The 21250-nt window shown below is 41.4% G+C and overlaps 1 protein-coding gene across 2 annotated transcripts; it reads left to right on the top strand.

Moving 5' to 3' along the window:
* Positions 1 to 2325: 2325 nt before the first annotated feature.
* acin1a (apoptotic chromatin condensation inducer 1a) lies at positions 2326 to 20494 on the top strand. Of its 2 annotated transcripts, none has more exons than XM_020651140.3 (18): positions 2326 to 2483; positions 5008 to 5073; positions 5247 to 5358; positions 5451 to 5506; positions 5703 to 8720; positions 10041 to 10187; positions 10425 to 10510; positions 13709 to 13766; positions 15750 to 15789; positions 16515 to 16657; positions 16803 to 16946; positions 17068 to 17260; positions 17564 to 17709; positions 17892 to 17999; positions 18103 to 18210; positions 18297 to 18597; positions 18975 to 19075; positions 19190 to 20494. In XM_020651140.3, exons 1-18 carry the CDS (start codon positions 2346 to 2348, stop codon positions 19520 to 19522), a joined length of 5298 nt encoding a protein of 1765 aa, XP_020506796.2. In that variant the 5' UTR covers positions 2326 to 2345; the 3' UTR covers positions 19523 to 20494. The 2 variants fall into 2 exon arrangements, with proteins under 2 accessions (XP_020506796.2, XP_065809832.1); XM_065953760.1 differs by having other exon boundaries at positions 16533 to 16657.
* Positions 20495 to 21250: the final 756 nt, after the last annotated feature.

Raw genomic sequence — 21250 nt, forward strand, 5'->3', positions numbered from 1 at the left:
TACGGATGTTAGAGGGAAACAGACGTGTAGAAAAATCAGTGCCATTATTTTCCCCTCATCATTTCATATCCTCAGTTCATACCCGATACCTGGCTTACAACACAATGATTCAGAGCTGTCAGAATGTCTTAACATCACTGGTTTATGTGATGTTAGACATGTGAGGCAGAAAGAAACTAATCTACCCTGGAGGCATGACAACATATTTTCCTAATGAGGTTGACAGAAAACATTGATGAACCGAATTCAGTGAGTTTAAACAGTGGTAGTCATTATACAAATTCAGACTATTCACCAACAATGTTTATTACATTCAACATGAACGCTCAATTTAGACAACAAGAACGCACCCAGATAAATTAGTGCTGCTCAAAAAAGAAAATAAAAAAAGAGAGCAAAACTAATCAAGCATGAAAAATTAACACAAGAATGAATTTCAGTGATGAAATGTTTGAAGATTTCTCTGTTTTCTTAATGTTACTGGGGTTTTCCTCTAGGTGCTCCATTTTCCTCATACACATTTATTTATTTTAATTGTATTTAACCAGGAAAGAACCTCTGTAAGATTTAAAATCTCCTTTTCAAGAGTGCCTTGGCCAAAACAGGCAGCAGCACAATTGACAGAGTTCCACACAAACGGCAAGGAGCCACACATACAAATAAAAAAAGACACAATAAGACATTAAAAGACACAAATAAAACATATATTGCCAAAACAGTCAGGTTGATGTGTGTAGATTTGATTTCAAATACAAAAAATAAAGACCCTGAGGAATCTTTAACATATTTTAAAACAGACTAAAATGAATTCTGATGCCTCTATATGACCTACAAAATCAAAACCAAACCACCAGTTTAAAGATGTATTACTTTTTTATTAATATTATTAGTAACTGAAACTGCATATCAGTAAAAAGGTATCAGAAAAAAGGGACCCTAACCCTGTAATGTATTTTTTGAATTTGATTCTTGGGTGTCGTTTAGATGTTGCATTGCAGCCGGTTTCTCCGTGTGGTCATCTTGCAGGCTGTTGCAGTGTGTTTGCCCTTGTTAGCCATCATCAGATGTACTCATTGGTAGGTAAAACGTTTATGGATCAAACAACCAAGTATCAACTTCTGCATCAAAGTTGTTGAAAGTCAGGTCCAAATTCACTCTTTTCAGACAGTAGCCATTTTCCTTTGGCATCTTGCTGAGGGTTAAAAGTCAAATTCAGCAAAGATTCCAACTAGTGGGGCAGTTTTGCAAATCATATTGAATAAAGAAAAAAACTAATATTGTTACGCAACTGCTTCCTGTCTAAACAGCAAATGAACACAAAATGAAAATAAATAATTTTGAGAAACTACAGGCCATATTTCAAACAAGTGTTGCTATCCTGAGATACTGCCATAAAAAACTCCTCATCCTGAGAAAACAACCAAATATGCTCGTAAAATAAGCTAAAATAAAATGTGTGGCTGTATGTCCCCTGAGGGCTTCCGTAGTTATTTCCAAATAAATAATGTATCCATATATTTAAGCATATAAGTAGCCTAAGGAAATAATTAAACGATAAGTGATGATGATGATAAGATGATGCACATAATTATTATTGGATATTTATTTAATATAGAATAAACTACACTACCCATTCGGGGATTTTTTTTCATCTGTAGTCTATATTTTTTTAAGTTAATTGGCGTTTTACCGCCACATTTACTTAATTTCTTCTTTTTTTATATAGTTCCACATACTTTTGTTTGTCTTTATATTTACACATTTATTACATTTTCTAAGAGGTATACTAAATCCTGCTCACACGACCAACTTGAGTCTCTTCTTTTACAGAATTTTCCTTTTTTTATTGCACTCCTTTGTCTCCATGAGATTTCTTCAAAAGATTACTCCGAGCGTTAATATGAAGCTTAACCCTGAGCCTAGATAGACACACTGCATCACAATTAAACGTTTTTAACACAGTTGTTTTAAGTCTTTATTCCCTTTAACGTAAAACACCACAGAACAGCAAAAAAAAGGGGGAAAGTTAGACAAACCAGTTCTCTCGCTTGGTAAACACAAGAAGAGTGAATGCGGCTCAATGGCTTTTGTGTAAGAAGTCACGTTTGCGCAGAATTTGCGCAGAGCGATGTAATAATATTATTAAAAGGATATTAACGGCGTGTTGTATATAAATTAAAAACATATATACACAGATATACTAATTGTGTATTTAATTTACTGCTGTTTTTGAATAATAGTAAATCTACAGTTTATTTGATTAGGGGGAAGTGGTCGGCGGTGACGCTGCGTGGAGGAAGGCGTTGCTCGTCGCTCTCGTTGGGAACTGACTAGAGGAACGGAAAATGGCGGATCTCGAAGACGTTACCCTGGACGGGAGACCGCTCCAGTCCCTTCGAGTTGCGGACTTAAAAGCTGCCCTAGAAGAAAGAGGGCTTTCAAAAAGCGGGCAGAAGAATGCGCTCGTTAAAAGACTTAAGGGGGTGAGTTTCGCTCTGCGGCACCGGAGTTGGGTTTCTGCGAGGTAGCGTTGACGGTGAGACGGGCTGATGCTCTCCAGAGGCCCGACCACTGAGTAGCGTTACTGCCGAGCGGCGGAGTACACTTATCGAGGTTAACCAACAACATAACCAGCTGAAATGCGTCTCCTTGCACGACAGCGTGCCCGAGCACTGTTTTAGATGTGCAGAAATACAGAATCTGCAGCTACTCCGGGAGTTCAGTAAACTTGGTGTCCATTCTGAAAGTGATGTTGTCTTGTTAGCATGTTAGCTCCCCGGGCTAACGCGGTGGCCTGGGTTTCTACTGTGTTACCGATAGTGGTCTGTGTTCCCGGCTCTGTTTAAGTGCATGCGTTTAACCGGGAACTTAATGTTTCGTCCGTAATTCGTATTCATTTTTTAAAGTACTTTATTTCACACACGCAGGGCCATATTAAAATAACAATTAATTTAAATGTATAAGGCTAACTAAACAGCGGCAAGGTTACTGCAGTTCACCAGGCAACATCAAAACACATTGATTGTATCCTAAAGCCAAATAAAAACATTGTGCTGCTTACTGTGTGTGTGGGGGGTCAATTAGGGCCTCTGTGATAACATTTTGTGAAACATTTCACCAACAACTCAGTGTATATGCTCAAGATACCAAGGGAAATTGTAAAAATAATACTCACAAAATTATGGTTCGCACTTGTGGAATATAAGAGATTAAAAAGATTCCTAATGCATCATTAAATGTTACGTAAGGTTACGTTAATAGCCTTATAGCCGTGGGAAAAAAACAAGACTTTTAAAAAAAAGTTTAACCTGATATCAATTGCAAACAATAAGTGGAGCAAATACTGAACAGTTTCTGTAATCCAACACTTCAAGGAGACAATACCATTAACTCATCACTGTATGAAAAGGTTTACCATTATAAGATTAAGATTTACTCTTTATTGATCCCGCAAGGGGAAATTCTGTTTTTACTCTCTGTAAGTCATGCAACACACACACAGGCTGAAATATACACACATGCACAAACAGGATCCATGCACTAATGGAGAGATGTCAGAGGGACGGATCTGCCCACAGCGGGCGCTCCTGAGCTGGTGGTGGGTAGGGGGTTTGGTGCCTTGCTCAAGGGCACCTCGGCAGTGCTCAGGAAGCGATCTGGCACCTCTCCAGCTACCAGACCAACTTCCATATTTGGTACTTGAACCAGCAACCCTCCGGTTCCCAACCCGAGTCCCTACAGACTGAGCTACTGCCGCCCCGTTATGCCCAATACGTTCTCCCTTTCTACTGTTAAAGAGGCCATCCATAACAAATTGTTGACGTTATTTCACACTGTCTCACCCCAATAGTAACTTAAAAGGTTGCCATATACTCTTACTCCATCTAGCTTGCATGTTTTGATGCAATTACCAGAAGTGCAACATTCTTATCAAATCTTTTTAGACCCCTAGATCCTGTGGTCAAATAATTTATCATGATGATTTCTTCCAAGGCTTTGGATGCATTAAGAGAAAACTCAAATAATGAAGTGTTTATGCTCTGTGTTTCAAAACAACCTCTTTCGGTTCATATTTACATGTGTCAGTGGCATGTTTGTTTTTGTGTAACTTTCAGGGCGATCCAACATATATTTTTTATTAAATATTGATAAAATGTATTGAAATAGAAGGAATTTGATATGTTCTGCCAAAGCTAGTAATGCTTTTTGATTTGATTACATTACTACTGGTACTCAATCTAACAAACTTCGTCATTCAAGTCTTTAAAGTCAGACCATACATTTTTTTATTGGGTAGTCTGGTTAACTATCTTTAGTTGGTCGTAAACCGTTAAGGCATCAAGTCCATTTTATGTTTGCATTTCCATCATAAGCGTTTGTCATTCGTTATGTATACCTATATGTTACCCTTTAATCACACCAGAACTCGGGACACTATTGTTTTGCTTTATGATGTTACAAAACATTTTGCTACAATGTCTTTTAAATGTTTATACAATGCAATTTTCAAATACCTTTTAAAATGACTCATGTTTTAATTGAACATTAACTATTTGTGTATATCAGCCTTGATTGGTCAAACTTCACTGTAGGTTTGAAAAGTCACCACATATTTTATGCCTTCCTGCGTATTGGAGATTAAACCATTAAACATACACGTGAAGTATGTTCTTGATACTATGATATATGCAATATTCTTCTAACCCTGCACAGGGTTTCAGTTGCTCTTGTATGTGAGTATACAGCAACATATACCTGAAATCATTAACTGAGGCCATAATGTTGATGTTTTCACATTTTTGGTGATAACATACAAAGGCACACAGACACTCAAAAAAGTAAAACAATGTTGGACGCAAAGTGGAAATCATTACCGAAACATTATCCAAAAACTTTTGTTGTCACTCAGCCATTTCATTTAAAAAGCACTAATACCAACCCTTCCAACTCTGGATGAATTCCTTCCTGTTAATTCCTTTAACGAACACATTCTTATTTCAACAACAGGCTCTCATGCTGGAGAATCTGCAGAGGACCTCCACTGCTCATATTGGGCTGCAGCCAAACTCACAGGTAAGTGGCTCAAAGATTTCGAACATTTAAATATATGTATGTATTGTTTTTGCAGATAACTAAAATAAAAATGACAAAATATGCAATAGATCAATTCTCACAAAAATGTATAAGGATTATGTGCAAATGGCCGTGATGGCGTGCACCTTATTTTTTATGGTTTTTGCTTTTAGATTGGTGAGGAAATGAGCCAGAACAGCTTCATCAAGCAGTACCTGGCTAAACAACAGGAGCTCCTGAGGCAGCGTCTTGAGAGAGAGGCTCGTGAAGCGTATGAAACGAATGGTAAGAATTGTCCAATGCAACGAAGTCATTTATGTACACATGTTTATTATGCATTACATTCTTGATTTTATTTATTTGTCTTTTGTAAACAGACCAAGAGGACCACACAGAAGTAAACAACAGTACAATGTGTCCCCCTCAAGCCCAGGTCAGAAATTACGTTCTGTTCTCATTTATTGCCGTAATAGACATTGTTTACATTACACTGTTTCTTTGTCTGGACATTCTCTGCTCCTAAAGATGTATCACATTTGAAAGGAACTTGCTGGTAAGAATTGATGGCCGAATCAATTAAATGGATGAAAACGTTCTATAAGTCTTACCTGTGTTTCTGTCCTCATTAGGATGTCACGCCAACAATGGCCGAGCAGCACAAGCCCCCTGGCCCCTCTGGTGGGGAGGGGTTGTTTGGTGCAGCAAATGAGGGAGAAGTCAACAGGAACCAGGATGCTGACATGTCTGGTCCTCCTGCTTCCGGTTCTGTGGCAATGCGTGTTCCTGGTGGTGAGCCACGGACAGAGAGGGGAACTTCATCCAATGAAGTCGCTGCTGACAGCGAAGATGAGGACAGCGAGGATGGAGATGAGGATGGTGACGATGAGGACTGGGACAGTGGTGCTCGGAGGAGAAACGTGAGAGAGGCAGCCAGAGTGCCGACGAGCAGAGAGAGGTCTGGAGCTTCCTGTCAGCCACCACAGCAACACATGCCTTCCCTTATGTCCCCTCAACTCCGCCAGCCAACACCTCCTCCCTCCCCACCTCCAGAGTTATCATTTCCCTTACCTGACACCCCAAAGCAGAGCCCCCCAAGTCCAGATGCAGCCCAAGCTCAACGTTCACCAAGTTCCTCCAGCTCTGGTTCCTCAAGCAGCGGCAGCCGCAGCAGCAGCCCAGAACCACAGAGGAGTGGACATGCCGAGCGCAAGCCCGGCCCGCTGACCCTTCTGGCCAGAAAGATGGCATCAGAAGGGGCTTTTTCAGGAGCAGGTTGGCATGGCGGTGTTGGGGGAGGCGATAGGCAGGACAGTAGTTCACCCTTGGCCACATCATTTCCTGGAAGAGGGCCTCCAGAGGCTCTGGTATCAGCCATCACTCACACAGCTAACACTGCAGGCCATGTGCCACCATTTCCCATGATTCCAGGCGCCAACCAGGGTGTCTTAGGAGCACATCCGGCCCACATTCAAGTACCTGTGAGTGTACTAAAAGCCACTGCAACGGAAGAGAGGGATAGAGAGAGGGACTCTGAGATAGAAAGAGAAAAGGCCCTTGAGCTGGAGAGGCAGAGAAAACTTGAGCAGGAACGAGCAATGGAGGAAGAGTGCCAAAGAGCTCTTGCAAAGGAGAGAGAGGAAAGAGAGAGAGCTTTGGAAAAAGAGAGAATAGAACGACAGCAAGCCTTGGAAAGAGAAGAACGGGAAAGGGCTTTGCAGCGGGAGAGGGAGCTCGCTCAAGAGCGAGAGAGACAGGAAAGGGAACTAGCTTTGGCTAAAGAGAGGGAGGAGCGAGAGCAAGCCCTGGCACGAGAGCGAGCCCTGGAGCTTGAGAGGCAGAAGGAGCTCGAAAGGCAGAGGGCCCTGGAGCTGGAGAGACAGAGAGAGCTTGAAAGGCAGAGGGTCCTGGAACAAGAGCGTTTGCAGAGAGAAAAAGAGGAGCGGGAGAGAGCAATGGAGCTAGAAAGGGCCAGGGCTTTGGAGCAGGAAAGGAAGGAGAGAGAACGGGCTCTTGAGCAAGAGAGGTTAGAGAAGGAAAAAGCTCTGGAGGCTGAGAGGAAGGAGAAGGAGAGGATTGAGAGGGAAAAGGCTTTGGAGCAGCAAAGGGTTGAAAGGGAAAGATTAGAGAGGGAGAAAGCTTTAGAGCAAGAAAGACTAGAGAGAGAGAAGGCCTTGGAGCAAGAACGACTAGAAAGGGAGAGAGCCCTAGAGCGAGAGAGGATTGAGAAAGAAAAAGCTTTAGAGCTAGAAAGGATCGAGAGGGAGAGAGCCTTTGAACGAGAGAGAGTAGAAAGAGAAAAAGCTCTGGAGCAAGAAAGGTTGGAGAGGGAGAGAGCGCTAGAACAACAGAGGTTAGAGCTTGAGAGGAAGGAGAAAGAGAGACTTGAAAGAGAGAAAGCAATGGAGCAAGAGAGGATAGAGAGGGAAAAAACCTTTGAGCAAGAGAGGCTGGCAGCTCTGGAAAAGGAAAGGCTGGAGAGAGAGGCAGCTCTGGAAAAGGAGAGGATGGAGAGAGAGGCAGCTCTGGAAAAGGAGAGGATGGAGAAGGAAGCAGCTCTGGAAAAGGAGAGGATGGAAAAGGAAGCAGCTCTGGAAAAGGAGAGGATGGAGAGGCAGGCAGCTTTAGAAAAGGAGAGGATGGAGAGGGAACGAGCTGAGAAGGAAAGGAAAGAGAAGCTGGAGAGGGAAAAAGCCTTAGAACAGGAGAAACTTGAAAGGGAGAGGGCGTTGGAGAAGGAAAGGAAGGAACAAGAGAAGGAGAGATCCCTCGAATGTGAAAGGTTAGAGAAGGAGAAAGCCATTCAGAAAGAAAAGGAGGAGCAGGAGAGGGCTCTGGAGCAGGAGAAAGAGCGATCTAGGATGGCTGAAAAAGAGAGGGAGAGTCATCTCCCTCCATTCAAACGTGGTCGTGAGATTGGTCTCACATCCACTGCTCCCCCCCTCTCCACAGGACCGGTCAGAAAGGCATCAACAGAGGCTGCAGAGCAAGAAGATGTCCATGCTCCTGTGTCCAGGAGTGAAGCAGCAGACTCTGGTGCACCTATGTCAGCAACTCCCTTGTCGCCTCAGTCCTCATTCAAGAAGTTTCGGTTCTTTAGAGACTCCCCAGTTCAGCCCCAACCTTCCTCCACATCCATTTTCATCAAGCGGCCGCGTAACTTCTCTGACACCCCCCAGCTTTGGGCCTCACCTGTCTCTGCTAATGTCGCAGAGAAACAGCAAGAAGGACACAAGCCCTCCGCTGAGCATGAGGATCGACAGATGCAGACAAAATCAGAGGGATCTGTGGACACCCAGCCTGACAAGGAGACCACAGTTAGTACCAAACTTGTCCAGGGTCCTAAAAAAGAAGAGGCAACCAGCCCCATATTGGAGGATAAAGACAAAGCAGATTCGGGGAACAAGAAACAAGTTGAAACAGTATCCACCCAAAAAGAAAAAGGAGTAGATGAAAGGGGTCCTGCAAGCCCAGCGGAAGACTCACATCGCAGAGGTAGAGATGCAAAGAAGGCAGACAAAAAAGCAAGACGACGTTCATCGTCAAATGATTCCTCTTCCTCAGAATCGGACTCTGGCTCCTCATCATCTCGATCGTCTAGCTCATCCACATCTTCTCGAGAGAAAACTCCCACCTTAAGAGATAGAAAGGTAAGTGTTTAAAAAGAAACCTCTTTTAATACTCGAAGACAAGGTGTGAAAAGATTCATACAACCAGAGTCGTCTAATAAGAAGGCATGACTGAAGGCTTTTTTAAATTAATCCACAATTGCCAATTTATCTGAGATCATTAATAGCCATGGAGCCGTTAAATAACCACATGACACTTTTTAGACACAATTTGTTCAAAGTCAATCACATGGCATTACAATAGAAGGTGCCTTTCACTGTAGTCTGCTACATTCATTCATTAGAGGAAAAAACACATGTTGGGGCTTAAAAGGGTTTTCACAATGCCAGTATTCAAGGGTTACATTAGGAGATTTACCATCTTATGCTATCTATTTGAGACATCAATGTAACTTCCCCATTTTTATGAGAGGCCAAAATGACTAGAGGAAAGTCTTTGAGTATGTCGACCTGTGAAGCTTTGAATAGTATTTTTTAAAGCCGTGGCACTTTTTGTTTTTGATGTTCACTAGACACCTTAAAACATACGGTATCATCTCAAATTTTGATAACCTTAGAGCACAGTAGGTCTGCACCATATTAGGAAAAGTCTGCATGGCAACAGTATTCAAGCCTTCAAAGACTAAGGGACTTGCAATAGTTAAAAAAATTATCGAGATTGGATGTTGGCTAAAACGTATCCTTCTACTGTTAAAACATGTTCTACAAGTAAGTGTGTGTGTAACATGTGGTCTCTTGTGATTCAAAGGTCTTCCTCAACCATTTTATCCCTCCTCTTCTCCCCTTCCCCAGTCGTCATGCTAGCTTACCTTGCAATTGTCATATCACACGAGTGTCTTGTTTTACATGGTTTAACAAGCTGCTGTATCAGATTGTGTCCAATATAGAGTATTTTTTCCTGCAAGGCTGTTGAAGTGTTGTCAGCCATGTCGTCCCCTCTGTCCAGCTTTTCATCAGCAGGGTATTGCGATATTGTTGTTACGTCGACAACCCTGGTAATTTCTGTTTTTAGGTTTAATGCTAGCCATTCTGTTACAGCATAGATTTGAGTATGATGTTTTATGTTAATGTTTTGACCAGTATAAAGCTTATAAACAAAACCAAAGAGATTATACTGACAAAACTGACTGATCTTATGATAAAAGGAAATAGCAGACTTTTGTCTCTTGATTACATGTTGGTGCCATTAAACAAAAATCAATGAGATAGAACCATTCATGTGTGAAATGTTTAGGGGAAAAGAAACACATGGCAAATATACAAATTCAAATAAAGCATGCAGCTTGTTTTGTGTCTATTTCTGTGCATATAATATTGCTTCTTTGTTTGTCTTTTTTTTAGGAAGGGAAACCAGAAAGAAAATCCTCACCACAGCACAGGGTGACTGTAGAGGCTCAGAATAAGGATTTAAAGAAGGCTCCAAAAGCGTCCCCACAGAAATCTGTCGAGAAGAGTGACACAACTGCTGATGGAGACAGACAAGCCAAGGTCGGTTGCACATAGGTTGATTTTTTTTTTTAACAACATCTTTGCCACAGTGTGTTATCCCGTCTTACCTACAATTTAAATGTCTAAGAAAATACGTTCCACCTAAAATCTAAATTCTCCTGATTCATTTATGACTGGTGTTTATTGTTTTCTCTATGCTGGGATTACTTTAACTACTCAACACGTTACATACAGTTGTTTTTTGGTCTTCAACTCCCTTGCCTTTTAAATTCCCAGAAGCCATTCATTGAAGCACTAACAAGCGATGACACCCAGAGGCAGAGGAAGGACAGCAAAGGAGAGGAGGAAAATGACGAACACAGGTTTGCACTGATGTCATGAACTTTTAAAACATGTCCTTAACATCGTCTGTCTGTTTGTCAGAAATTAACAGAGTGCTGAAGAAAAGTCTGCGGGCTGCCTGGTTGTAGTCGCTCTCTTTTTATCATCTGCTGTAAATACAACAGAGGTTACAACCATTCTTTATGGCACTAGTTGCTATGGATGCAACAATACAATCAGCCCACAGTTCATTGTTTTTGTTTTTTTTGTCGCTGTTTTCGGTTCGGTTCTGACGAGCCATTGGAGTTTTTTTTTTGTTTTTTTAGAAAAAGAAAGGGGTAAATTTCTGTTTTTTTCTTGTTCTTTTTTTCAGTTTTTAAAGAGCATTTGTGTGCTCATCTCAGCTAGCCTGCTTCTGATTGGGCAGTTTTTTGATGATCCCTGTGGACTGCCATTTTCCTCAATCAACTCGTAGAAAGAGCAAATCTAGCAATACCCATACGAACCTTGTCTCCTTCCTTTAAAAAGGAAAATATATTCCAAATATGATTATTTGTTTTCAGTATCATATTAAATGCGAAAGCTGTTCTTTGTAGTTTGTTCAAGCCAAGGGAGCTCATCATTTTATTTTCTCGGTGGTGATTTGATTGCCTTGAGTAACATCAATGTTTTATTCTGTTAGGAAAGGAAATGTCATGCTGGTGTCATTCAATAAATGTTAAGATATTAAATTGTTTTTATGAAAATAAAAACATGAAATATCTTTAAGAGAGAAAAACTTTGAACTAAGATTTTGGTTCTTACGCCTTAATTCTAGAGACAGGGCAGTGGATAAAGTCAGAAATCAGGGACAGAGAGTGACCAATGACATGATGATGCAGGAAAGGAGCCACAGGTTGGATTTGAACCCAAGCCGCCTGCTTGGAGGACTATAGCCTCCCTACATGAGGCACGCACACTAGTTATTAGGCTACTGGTGCCTCAAAAAGACACCTTTTTAGTGATTTCACATAAACAATAGGGTTGCGCTGCATTTGTGAACGCTAACTGCTGAATTTTCCACCTTGAACTTTGCTTATATGTTTTCTGCCAGTTGAGTTCCCTAGTGAACTTTCTGAATGAGCTTATATGTGAACACAGCAGGAAATATTAAAGACAATTCCCCACAAGCTGGCAGGTGTGATGACATTTAAATCACGGGGCCGTCATAACAGGTGCGACTATCGTGCACATAGTGAAGACGCTTTTTACCTTTTTCTGCTTGAACGTGTGTTCGTTACCACTAATTTGTTAATACAGTGAAAACACATGTAGCATTGATTTAAAGGCACAAACTGTCATCACAGCGTCAACTCTGTTGCTTCGTTTGCCAATTCTACATCCGCCATGTTCTCGCTCCTGAGAGACCCCATCAAACAGGGATTGTCTCCCGCTGTGAGGTGCATGTCTGAACAGGCAAGTCAGGAACATTTCAGTGCTGTGTCAAATAGGCTTTCGATTTCACAGCTTTTGCAATTTTCCTTTCTCTCATCATCATAGTGTACTGTGTTGCTTTGTCTGTCTTAAAGAATCAAATATCAGAAAAGCAGGTGTTTGGACTTTAGTACTCAGCAATAGATGGAACACTTTCCCCTATTTTCTTTGGAAATTTGCCCAAAAAATTTACTTGTTATATGCGACAAATGGATGTCGACTCTTAAAAATGCATCAAAGCAACTTGTCTGATCGGGACTATTTAAAAATTAAAAGAAGTCCAGGCTTCATTGTTTCGTATTGTCATCAGACATCACAGTCTTGCACTGAATTCTCAGAATCGTATGCTTGTTTTGTGGACGTTGTTACAAGGTGATTATTTCCAACACATGACACACTCCCTCTCCAGCCGCGTCATTTACATGCATTAGAAAGCGATGATAAAACGATGTCATCAGAGATGCTGGTGTTGAATTTCCCATCAGGCAATTGATGAGGCTGCCTTGAAGCCGGTGTGGCTGAGAAGATGTGGGTCCTTTCCATCCACGATCTTTTTTTTTTTTTTTTCTCATTTCTGTACAACATGGCTGAGCTCCGTCGATGGCTTTAGCTGTTGATGCCGGCCTGTGGTTTTCATTCAGCGGCTCAGCGCAGCAGCAGGCGGGGGTTAGTGTGAGAGCCGGCGCGGACATGAAAGCGTTCAGAGAGGAGCAGTCTCTGGTGAGAGGAAGGTAGGAGGAGGGGAGAGAGAGCTGGCTCTTTGCGTCGCAGTCATTTTAGCAGCAGCAGCAGCAGCAGCAGCAGTCTGCCTGTATGCTGCGTTTTAAGTTAATGGGAGTCGGAATTAGAGGACGGGCTCCCGCGAGTGTAGCGGTAGGTACGCGACAGTCAATGGTCTGGACTCTGCGGGTCTGAAGGATTGCGGTGCCTCTGTTCTCAACCATCCGTTTAATTCCTCGCCCCCCTTTTGAAAATTTAAGAGAAACGTATTTATGAATTGACAAAGTTGCTGTTGTCAATATTGTGAGATTCATTACAATGTTGCTGTTATTTTGGCATTGCCTGCTCGTTGTTTGTGTATCTTAGTCGAGTAGTATCATTAGCTGATAATTATTTTTTTAAAAATGGAGTTGACATTATTTAACACTAGAACAACGAAGGCAGTCATTTTGACTGTTTTTTAATTTTGCAATGTAATAACTTAATTAAAATAAAATCTATGTAACTACAGGACCATGAATTTTCCTAAATGTATATTTTATTCTAGCATTGTTATTTTATCAAAAACACAAAAGAGTTTTGAGTATTTCTACCTTGAAAGTCCATAGCGGTCATATTGACTGCATGCATTATAGCCAGTGTATCATTTCAGTATTTGCTACTTTTTCCCCCTCTTGAAGGTGCGCATCGCCGTTGCCTAGCAACTATTGATATTAACGCTCGAGCCAAGGAGGAAAGAAAGCTTACCCGCCTAAAACCATATAGAAAGAATAGAAGATATACTTTTGAATTAATCAACATTGAAAAAGGCAGAATAGACTAAATTAGTCATTAATATCTACTTATTTGATATTTCCACATTTAAAGGAAGCCAGTGCATTTTAGCCCCTTTTCCTCATACAATGAGGAGGTATTCTCACATTTTAATGAGTTTCAATTTAGAAATCAAATGTTACTTTTATTTTAAGCGATTATGACGTTTTAATCTGTGATCCATTACTCAGTTTAATCTATGCATATGTATGCTTTAATGTGTCCCTACACAGGCAGGAGCAGGAGACTGCCATGGCAGAGCCAGAGAAGCTTCCAGAGACCAGCGAGGAGGTAAGTAGTTGGAAGACCCTTGATTCTTCTTGGTCCTCAAAACTGTTGTTCGCTGAGGACTTAGATGATCAGATCCACTTGAGAATTTATAATAGAATCTCTGAGTTGTATATAGTTTTTTTAACTTTGTTGTGAAACAGTATCGGTTATTTTATTATGTCTTTACTTTTGTTGGAAATCTTTTTTTACTTTAAAAAATACTCCAACTTCAAGACTTTTCAAAAGTGGAAGAAAATGTTTAGGACATCATTTTTTAAGTGTTTTTTTGTTAAACCTTTGTTGGCACTGATCTAGCCAGAAACAGCAAGGGTGTTTTCTCACTGTGGCTGATGTTTAAACCCCAAATGATTGCTTTGTTGTAAAGGTGCTCATGCCTCTTCCATTGCCCCTTTTGGTACCTGCGTACTACCTCTGCCACTACTACTACTACTTCTACTACTACTGCTACTGCTACTGCTGCACCTGTTCCACTGTCCCCAAGCATCCAGAGTTGACCACAGATAAGCCCCCAGGGCAGCACTGCAGAGGGACCCCCCTGGCAACAATGGCTGCCTCATTTTCATGGACATGGCTTGCAAGAGCTCTTGATTGGACTTGCAGTTTCAAAGAGGGTTTTGGCTAGTCAATGTGCCCGGCCTTTCCTAGCCTTTTATCCACTAATCTGACCTTGTGTTCTTAAAATCCACATGGAGAAGAGACAACCAAGGACATGTGCCCACATCAAGTCAAAGCTGCCACTTAACTCTCAACAACAGATGTTTTCTCACCCTGTTTCACTTTTGAGACATTTTGACCCCTTCACACAGAGATGTGGGGTACTATGGACACGTCACATAATGTGGTTGGTGAACATGCATGACAAAGGACATTTTGGATTTTTCTAATCATTTGGAAATGGACTTCATGTTCTCCAAAAAAAATGCTATCATTGGACACTGAATGATGAGTCAATTCCTTCATCTGGAATGAATGGACCAGAGATCTTTATTTGAACTGTAGAAGGATTTGTCATCTGGTCTCTTTCAACAACAGCCATTGCCAGAGTTTTGCTACCAAGTGACTCTTGTTTTGAACACATTGCTTCTTAAAGACAACAGAAATCAAAATTCAGGATTCATGTGCACGGGGACTTTTGACAACAATCAACATTTGGCTTCCAGCTCATTGGACTTGTTTTGTTCTGTTACTATAAGAGCCTCCAACATTTTGAAAGGACTAATGCCAAAACTACTGAGGAGAACGACTATGGCGCAAAGAATTTTAAAAGCCCCTGCCCCAATGAACTCTTGAAAAAACGTCCTGCCAGCCAGCAAGCATTCAGATTTCCATCCAAACTTCTCAGCCACCTTTGATTGGACCCTTGTTGCCTAGATACATACATGCAGTCGTGATTGGGCCATTTCCAAACCAGTAAGGATCAGGTGTCAGTGGTACCAGGGAATAAGTAGACGTTTACTCAATGTTATTTTTCATGCAGTAAAATGCTAAGTTTCCAATTAGACACTCATAAATCTTTGTTGGGAGAAGGAACTTTTCAAAAATGTTTTATCATATTTGTGGCTACTGCAGTTAAATCAAACTAGTTCTATTTTTTTTTAATCAGTAATCCTAGTTTATTTTCACCTCTTTGTGTTGGAATAGTAACATAACTCCAATAAACTTCAGAGTTTTCAAATAACTAAATTTAAACGCTGGAATTTATACTGCAGTATAGAGTTATTTAATGAATCTATAGGGGTGAATATGAAAATAATTAGTATTAGTACATTACAGTACACAGCTTGGTGCCATTTATTAGACTAGAATAGACTAGTAAAACACTTTGCACAGCATCTTCTATCATTCAGCCTCTCAGTCCCTACTTACACCTATTATTGTTCAACCAGCCCTCCAACCTGTCTTTGACCATTTGTTTCCACCCACCGTGTCTGCCTCTCACCTCTCCCATGTATGTTGGGTTGTTTTTATCTTCTTGTGTTTCAGACGCCAAAGGCCTTCTCAGCTCGTAAGATCTCTCTTAGCAGTAAGTGGACTCTCATTACTTTCTTCCTCTATCAGCTTTTAAACCTGATCAATTTGGTGAATTCATATTTTATTGTTCTAATTTTATTACTTATATTAAACCTTTTGAAAACATGACTCCTGCCATGAGAGTTCTGAAATAAAAACCATTATAGCAACAGCCCACACTGTTTGCAGCTATAAGCTAATACTTCCTACTTTTATTACATTGTGCGCATGTTGAAGATGTTGCACGAATAACTGAAAGATGGTGGAAATGTGTGGGCGCTAGAGGGCAGCCACGATCTGGCCATAACAATTCAAGTCAAATCCACAAAAGCGAAAGAAAAAATGTATTGATTTGACCATTAGGTGATATAGATTTAATAATATGAAGCACTAGAGGATTTCTTTGAGGATATTGAGTTGTTCTGGTTCATTATGTTTTGTGAGTTCATTCAGCAAAACCTAATTAATTTTTGTTTTTATTTATGACCAAATTCTTAGAATTGTTAATATTAATATTATCGTATGTACTGCTGAATCCTCTCTGTTGCAGACTTTAAAAGGGTTTATAGCATTTTTAGTCGGGGAGAATTTAAAATGAATAAATTAAAAATGATGCAGGTTGTAGGATCATTTACATTTCATGAATATGTGCCCTGAAAACTTAGGTATTTTGTATAGATATGTGATGCATACAGTATATGCCAAGTGCTTCAGTTTTTGTTTTTTTTAATTTAACAGGCAGTAAATTGTCCCCAGGTGCTGGAGGGGCAGAAGGAGATCAGGAGTCGGGGGCGGCAGCCGGTCGTAAGAGGAGGTGGGGCTCCAGCACAGCAGTCACCGCCAAGAAACCTTCAATCAGCATCACTACAGATTCACTCAAGGTATTTGCAGCTTAATATGACTCATTGGACTTTATTGTTTTATACTTATGGAGAAGATGAACTGTGTAGAAGGTGCACTGCCTCTGTCTCCTCTGCTGAAAAGAGCTGGCTTCTCATCTTTTGCATCTGTGTTTTCTGCCGGCAGTCTCTGATCCCAGATATCCGGCCGTGTCTCGGCCAGGAGGCAGTAGTGGAACTGCACCCAGAGGAGGCTGTCCTATCTGGGGCTGAGGATGAAGAGAGGGAGCGCTCTGACCAAGACCTTCAGATCCGACGCACTGTAACACAGGTGTGTTATCTCTTTATCTGCTTTACATGAAGGACAGGTTAGGAACTGTATTTACTGGGAAGTGTTAGTTAAAGGAAATTAAACCAGGGTTGCTTGTGTTGTTGACTTCCTTCTGTTGCAGGTGGTCCACTCGGAGAGCCAGGAGAATGGACAGAAAGAGACGAAGAGGAGCAGATGTGAGGAGTTGGAGGAGGATGACATGCAGGGCGATAGAGATATGAGGGAGCAAGAGGAGAAGATGGATACCTCCTTTTCTGGAGCCTTGGAACCCTCTTCTCCATCACGTACCAGCCATGATGTAGAAATCAACACTGGTAATGGATCCATCACAAAATTGTCGTTATCAAGCGTTTAAGTCATTCCACAAACTGAAGCAGGAATTTTTTTAACTTAAACTTTACAATCGTCTTTAAGTTCAACAATTATCTAAATTCAATACTGATTATGTTAAATTTAAATCCTGTTTTATTGACAACATCAGGACCTGGTTTTTGTCATTTGGGGATATAAGTGTTAATAACTTAAAGGGTTTATCTGTCTTTACAGCATGAGAACTATAAGCAGAGTGTAAGTGTTCAGCAGGAATACTTTGTTGACTGTTTTTTTCTTTATCTCAGTGAGCCCCAGCGACACCCTAATTCGTCGCTCCATCAGCCAGCAGAAAACTGGAGTTTCCATCACAATTGATGACCCTGTCCGCACGGCACGCCAGCCCTCGCCAGCCCGAGGCAAAGTCTCCAGCATTGTCCATATTAGCAACCTGGTGAGTGTCCTCTTTTCCATTTCATCCATAAACTCAGTTGATCTTTTTTTTACTAAGTTCCATCAACACTAGTGTTATTTTCTTCGGCCCACGTTTTCATCTCTGATGTTGTACTTATTGATTATAAAATAGACAGTGGTTTTTAGCCCAACTCTAATATTGCTCTGAAATATTTTGTGTAGGTGAGGCCATTCACTCTGGGGCAGCTCAAAGAACTGCTGAGCAGAACTGGCTCCCTGGTTGAGGAGGGTTTCTGGATTGACAAAATCAAGTCTCACTGCTACGTCACTGTGAGTTATTTTAAGTAATTTTTCACTCAGAACATTTTTAAGCTTTGAACCAGACTGCTCTTGGTTTCTCTGTGTCTAAATGAGTTTTGTTCTCTGTGTTCAGTACTGCAGCTCCGAGGAGGCAGTTGCTACACGGGCAGCTCTTCATGGAGTGAAATGGCCTCAAAGCAATCCCAAAGTACTAAGTGTAGACTTCTGCCAGCAGGATGAGGTAAGACCTGATTGTTATCCTTCTGTTGTCCTTTTACACCCACAATGCTCAGCCATCTGTAGCCTGAAAATCTCTCTGCTTTGTAGCTGGACTTCCACAAAGGCATGGCCAACAAACCAGGAGCAGAGGATCAAGGGCCTGCTTCTGGCCGTGGTCGAACCTCAGGCCTGCCTTCTCTCCTCCCTGACCGAGACCAGTGGGCCGAGCGCGAGCGTGAGATGGAGCGCCGGGAGAAGGCTCGAGCAGAGCGGGAGTGGGACCGGGACAAGGTCAAAGAGTTTGGAAAACCTGGAGAAGAGAAAGAAGGAGGTGCCAGGAGGTCACGCTCCAGAGAGAGACGACGCAAGGAGAGGGGAAAGAGCAAGGAGAAGAAGGCCGACAAGAAAGGTTAGATACATTACTAGATTTAGACTCGGACTATTTAAATAAAGGGAACTACATTTTTGTAAATGCTGTGCAGAGCTGAAACATTACATTGTTTCAATTTATGTAAGTCATGGGTCATTTAATAATCAAGTTCTTTTTGGTTTCTACTGTGCAAAACGTCTTCAAATGTGTATTTCCCACCCTCTTTAGTCTTATGATTTGCTGCCCTTTTTTGAGTCATTGAATCATAAATTGAAGGTCTTTGTTTTTTGGACTGTTGGTTTAACATAACAGACTCAAAAAAGTAAACTTAGGCTTTTGGAAAGTACAATAGTACAATATCAATAATGGTTAGTGATCACTGCAGCTCTAAAGTTGTTTGTAAATATGTTTTGCAGAGAAAACTGCCGAGGATCCTCCTGCAAAGCTGCTTGATGATCTATTCCGCAAAACTAAAGCCGCTCCTTGCATATACTGGCTTCCACTTACAGACGAACAGGTAAACCAGATTCTATTCTTTATTTAATACTTTGTGTTTTTATTTTCGAAGCATTGCTTTTGACCCCCTAGATATCTTAATAAAGACTTTCTTTGTGTATCCTCTTCATTTTAGTTTGTTCAGCGGGAAGCTGCTAGAGCAGAACGGATTAAGGAGCGCCAGAAACGATGGAAGGAGCAAGAAGAGGAGGAGGGGAAAAAGAAGGAGGAGGAGCAACGCAAGGAGAGGATGAAGCCTGCAGCTGGTACAGCAGGAGAGCGCAGTGAGGGTGAGAAAGACAAGGACAAAGACAGAGAGAGGGACAGAGACAGAGGTAGAGACAGAGACAGGGAGAGGGAGAGGGAAAACGACAAACGCAGGGATGGCTATCGTAGGCCGGGGGGCAGCGGGACCGGTGGGGGCCGACGCTCACGCAGCCGCAGTGAACCGCGAGAAAGGCGGCGTTAACGGCCAATCAGCAGATGGAACTGTCTTAGAGACCAACCTCTTGCATTTGCCTTTCACTACATGTACTTTGTTACAACTAAGACCCAACAGAGGACCAACTGATGTCATCGCCATCTCTCAAATTGTCACCTTTTTTAAAGCACATCTCCACCTACACAGGCTTGCTTAAAGGGGACCATGATTCTTTGCAGTGTTGTTTCCCAGAGTGCTGTATGTTTTGCTTCTGTCGAGGTTTGCTATTTTTTTTTTATGTTTGCCTCTTCTTTTTTTCTTGGTTTTTGTTTTGATGGCATACCAGTATGGCACACTGGGTAATTTTTTAATAATTTCCCCCAATGCTCCCCATTTTCCCCAAAGTGTAGGTGCCAACTATAATTTGCATCGATTTTTGTGGCCTCGGCATATAACAGCTCTCTGTTTGGATGAGGAATCCTTTTGTCGCTGCTTTGTAGTCCAAGGCTCTTCTTGCCAGTTCTGCCTAAAGAGAAAACTCTGTCCTCTGCGCAGAGGAGGGCATCTAAAAATATTGGAAAGGCTTGTTTGGCCTTTTGTACAGACATAAAAGATTACTCGAGTCTTTAAATGAGGCAGCTCTGGCGTATTTTTGGACAGGTATGGAATTACTACCAAGGCAATGCAGTGTTCCTCTCTCTCTCATTTTAATCAAGATATGAGACGATTCTCTGAGAAGGGAGAATCTTTCTGTCACAAAATATTGCAAGTTAGAATTATGTCCTTATCATTGATTCTCTTCTTCCTCGCTCCTCTTCTTTCCGTTCTCTTACCCTGTAGTGTCAATACAGGCACATGAGAGGAGGTTGCTTAAAGAGTTTCTCAACAATGGTTTTAATATTGTTTTTTAATCATTATTTTATCATTTTAGTACCAAGGTTTGTTTCTGTTTTGTTTTTAATTTTTTCTTTGAGTACGCCTATCAGTGGTGAATGTACAAATAAAAATGGAAATTTGAAATTATTGTGATGTTTTTTTCCCCCCGTTTTCCTGATTAATCAGATTTGGCATATAGCAGATTTTGGTTGGGTCAAATTTATGGGCTGCAGATCTGTGAAGTTCTTTAAATTGAGAAGCGGGGCCTCCATGGATTGCACTGGTTGTCCAGCACATCCCACAGATCGATTGAATTAAGATCAGAGGAGTTTGAAGGCCATGTCATCATATTGTACTCTTTTCTCACATGTCCCTCCGGTCATCCTTTTCCATTGCTTTTTTGATCCAGTTCTGGTGCTGACCTGCTCATTGATGGCGTTTTGTGGTGGACATGGTCAGCATCCACGACACAGCCCAATACACAACAAACCTGATGAGCTGTGTGTTCTTACATCTTTCTTTCAGAACAGCAGATTTAGATTTCTGAATAACTTGAGTAGGTCTTCAGTTGGATCAGATCCCACGGGCTATCCTCTACTTACCTCTTGCTTTAGTGAGCACTGGCCCCCAATGACTCTTCTCACTGGTTTTCCTTCCTTGGACCACTTTTGGTAGGTACAACTGACCACTACAGACCAGGAACACCCTCAGGCTGCAAGTAAGAGATGCTCTGACTCAGAGGTCTAGCCATCACAATTTGGCCCTTGAGAAAGTCGTTCACAACCTTACCCTTGCCCCTGCTTTTAACACTTAAACGTAGTGGACACATTTTTTACTTGCTGCATAATCTCAATTTAAAAAAATTCTACATAAAAATCACAGTTTACTGTTGGATTTTCA

The sequence above is a fragment of the Labrus bergylta genome, chromosome 4 (assembly GCF_963930695.1).
Source record: "Labrus bergylta chromosome 4, fLabBer1.1, whole genome shotgun sequence".
Classification (NCBI taxonomy): domain Eukaryota; kingdom Metazoa; phylum Chordata; class Actinopteri; order Labriformes; family Labridae; genus Labrus; species Labrus bergylta.

Excerpts from the sequence above, each read along its gene's own strand:
- acin1a (XM_020651140.3), top strand. The coding sequence starts at position 2,346 with ATGGCGGATCTCGAAGACGTTACCCTGGACGGGAGACCGCTCCAGTCC. Across the intron at positions 13,767-15,749 it reads TTCCAGAGACCAGCGAGGAG|ACGCCAAAGGCCTTCTCAGC; the intron begins GTAAGTAGTTGG and ends CTTGTGTTTCAG. Across the intron at positions 19,076-19,189 it reads TTCCACTTACAGACGAACAG|TTTGTTCAGCGGGAAGCTGC; the intron begins GTAAACCAGATT and ends TCTTCATTTTAG.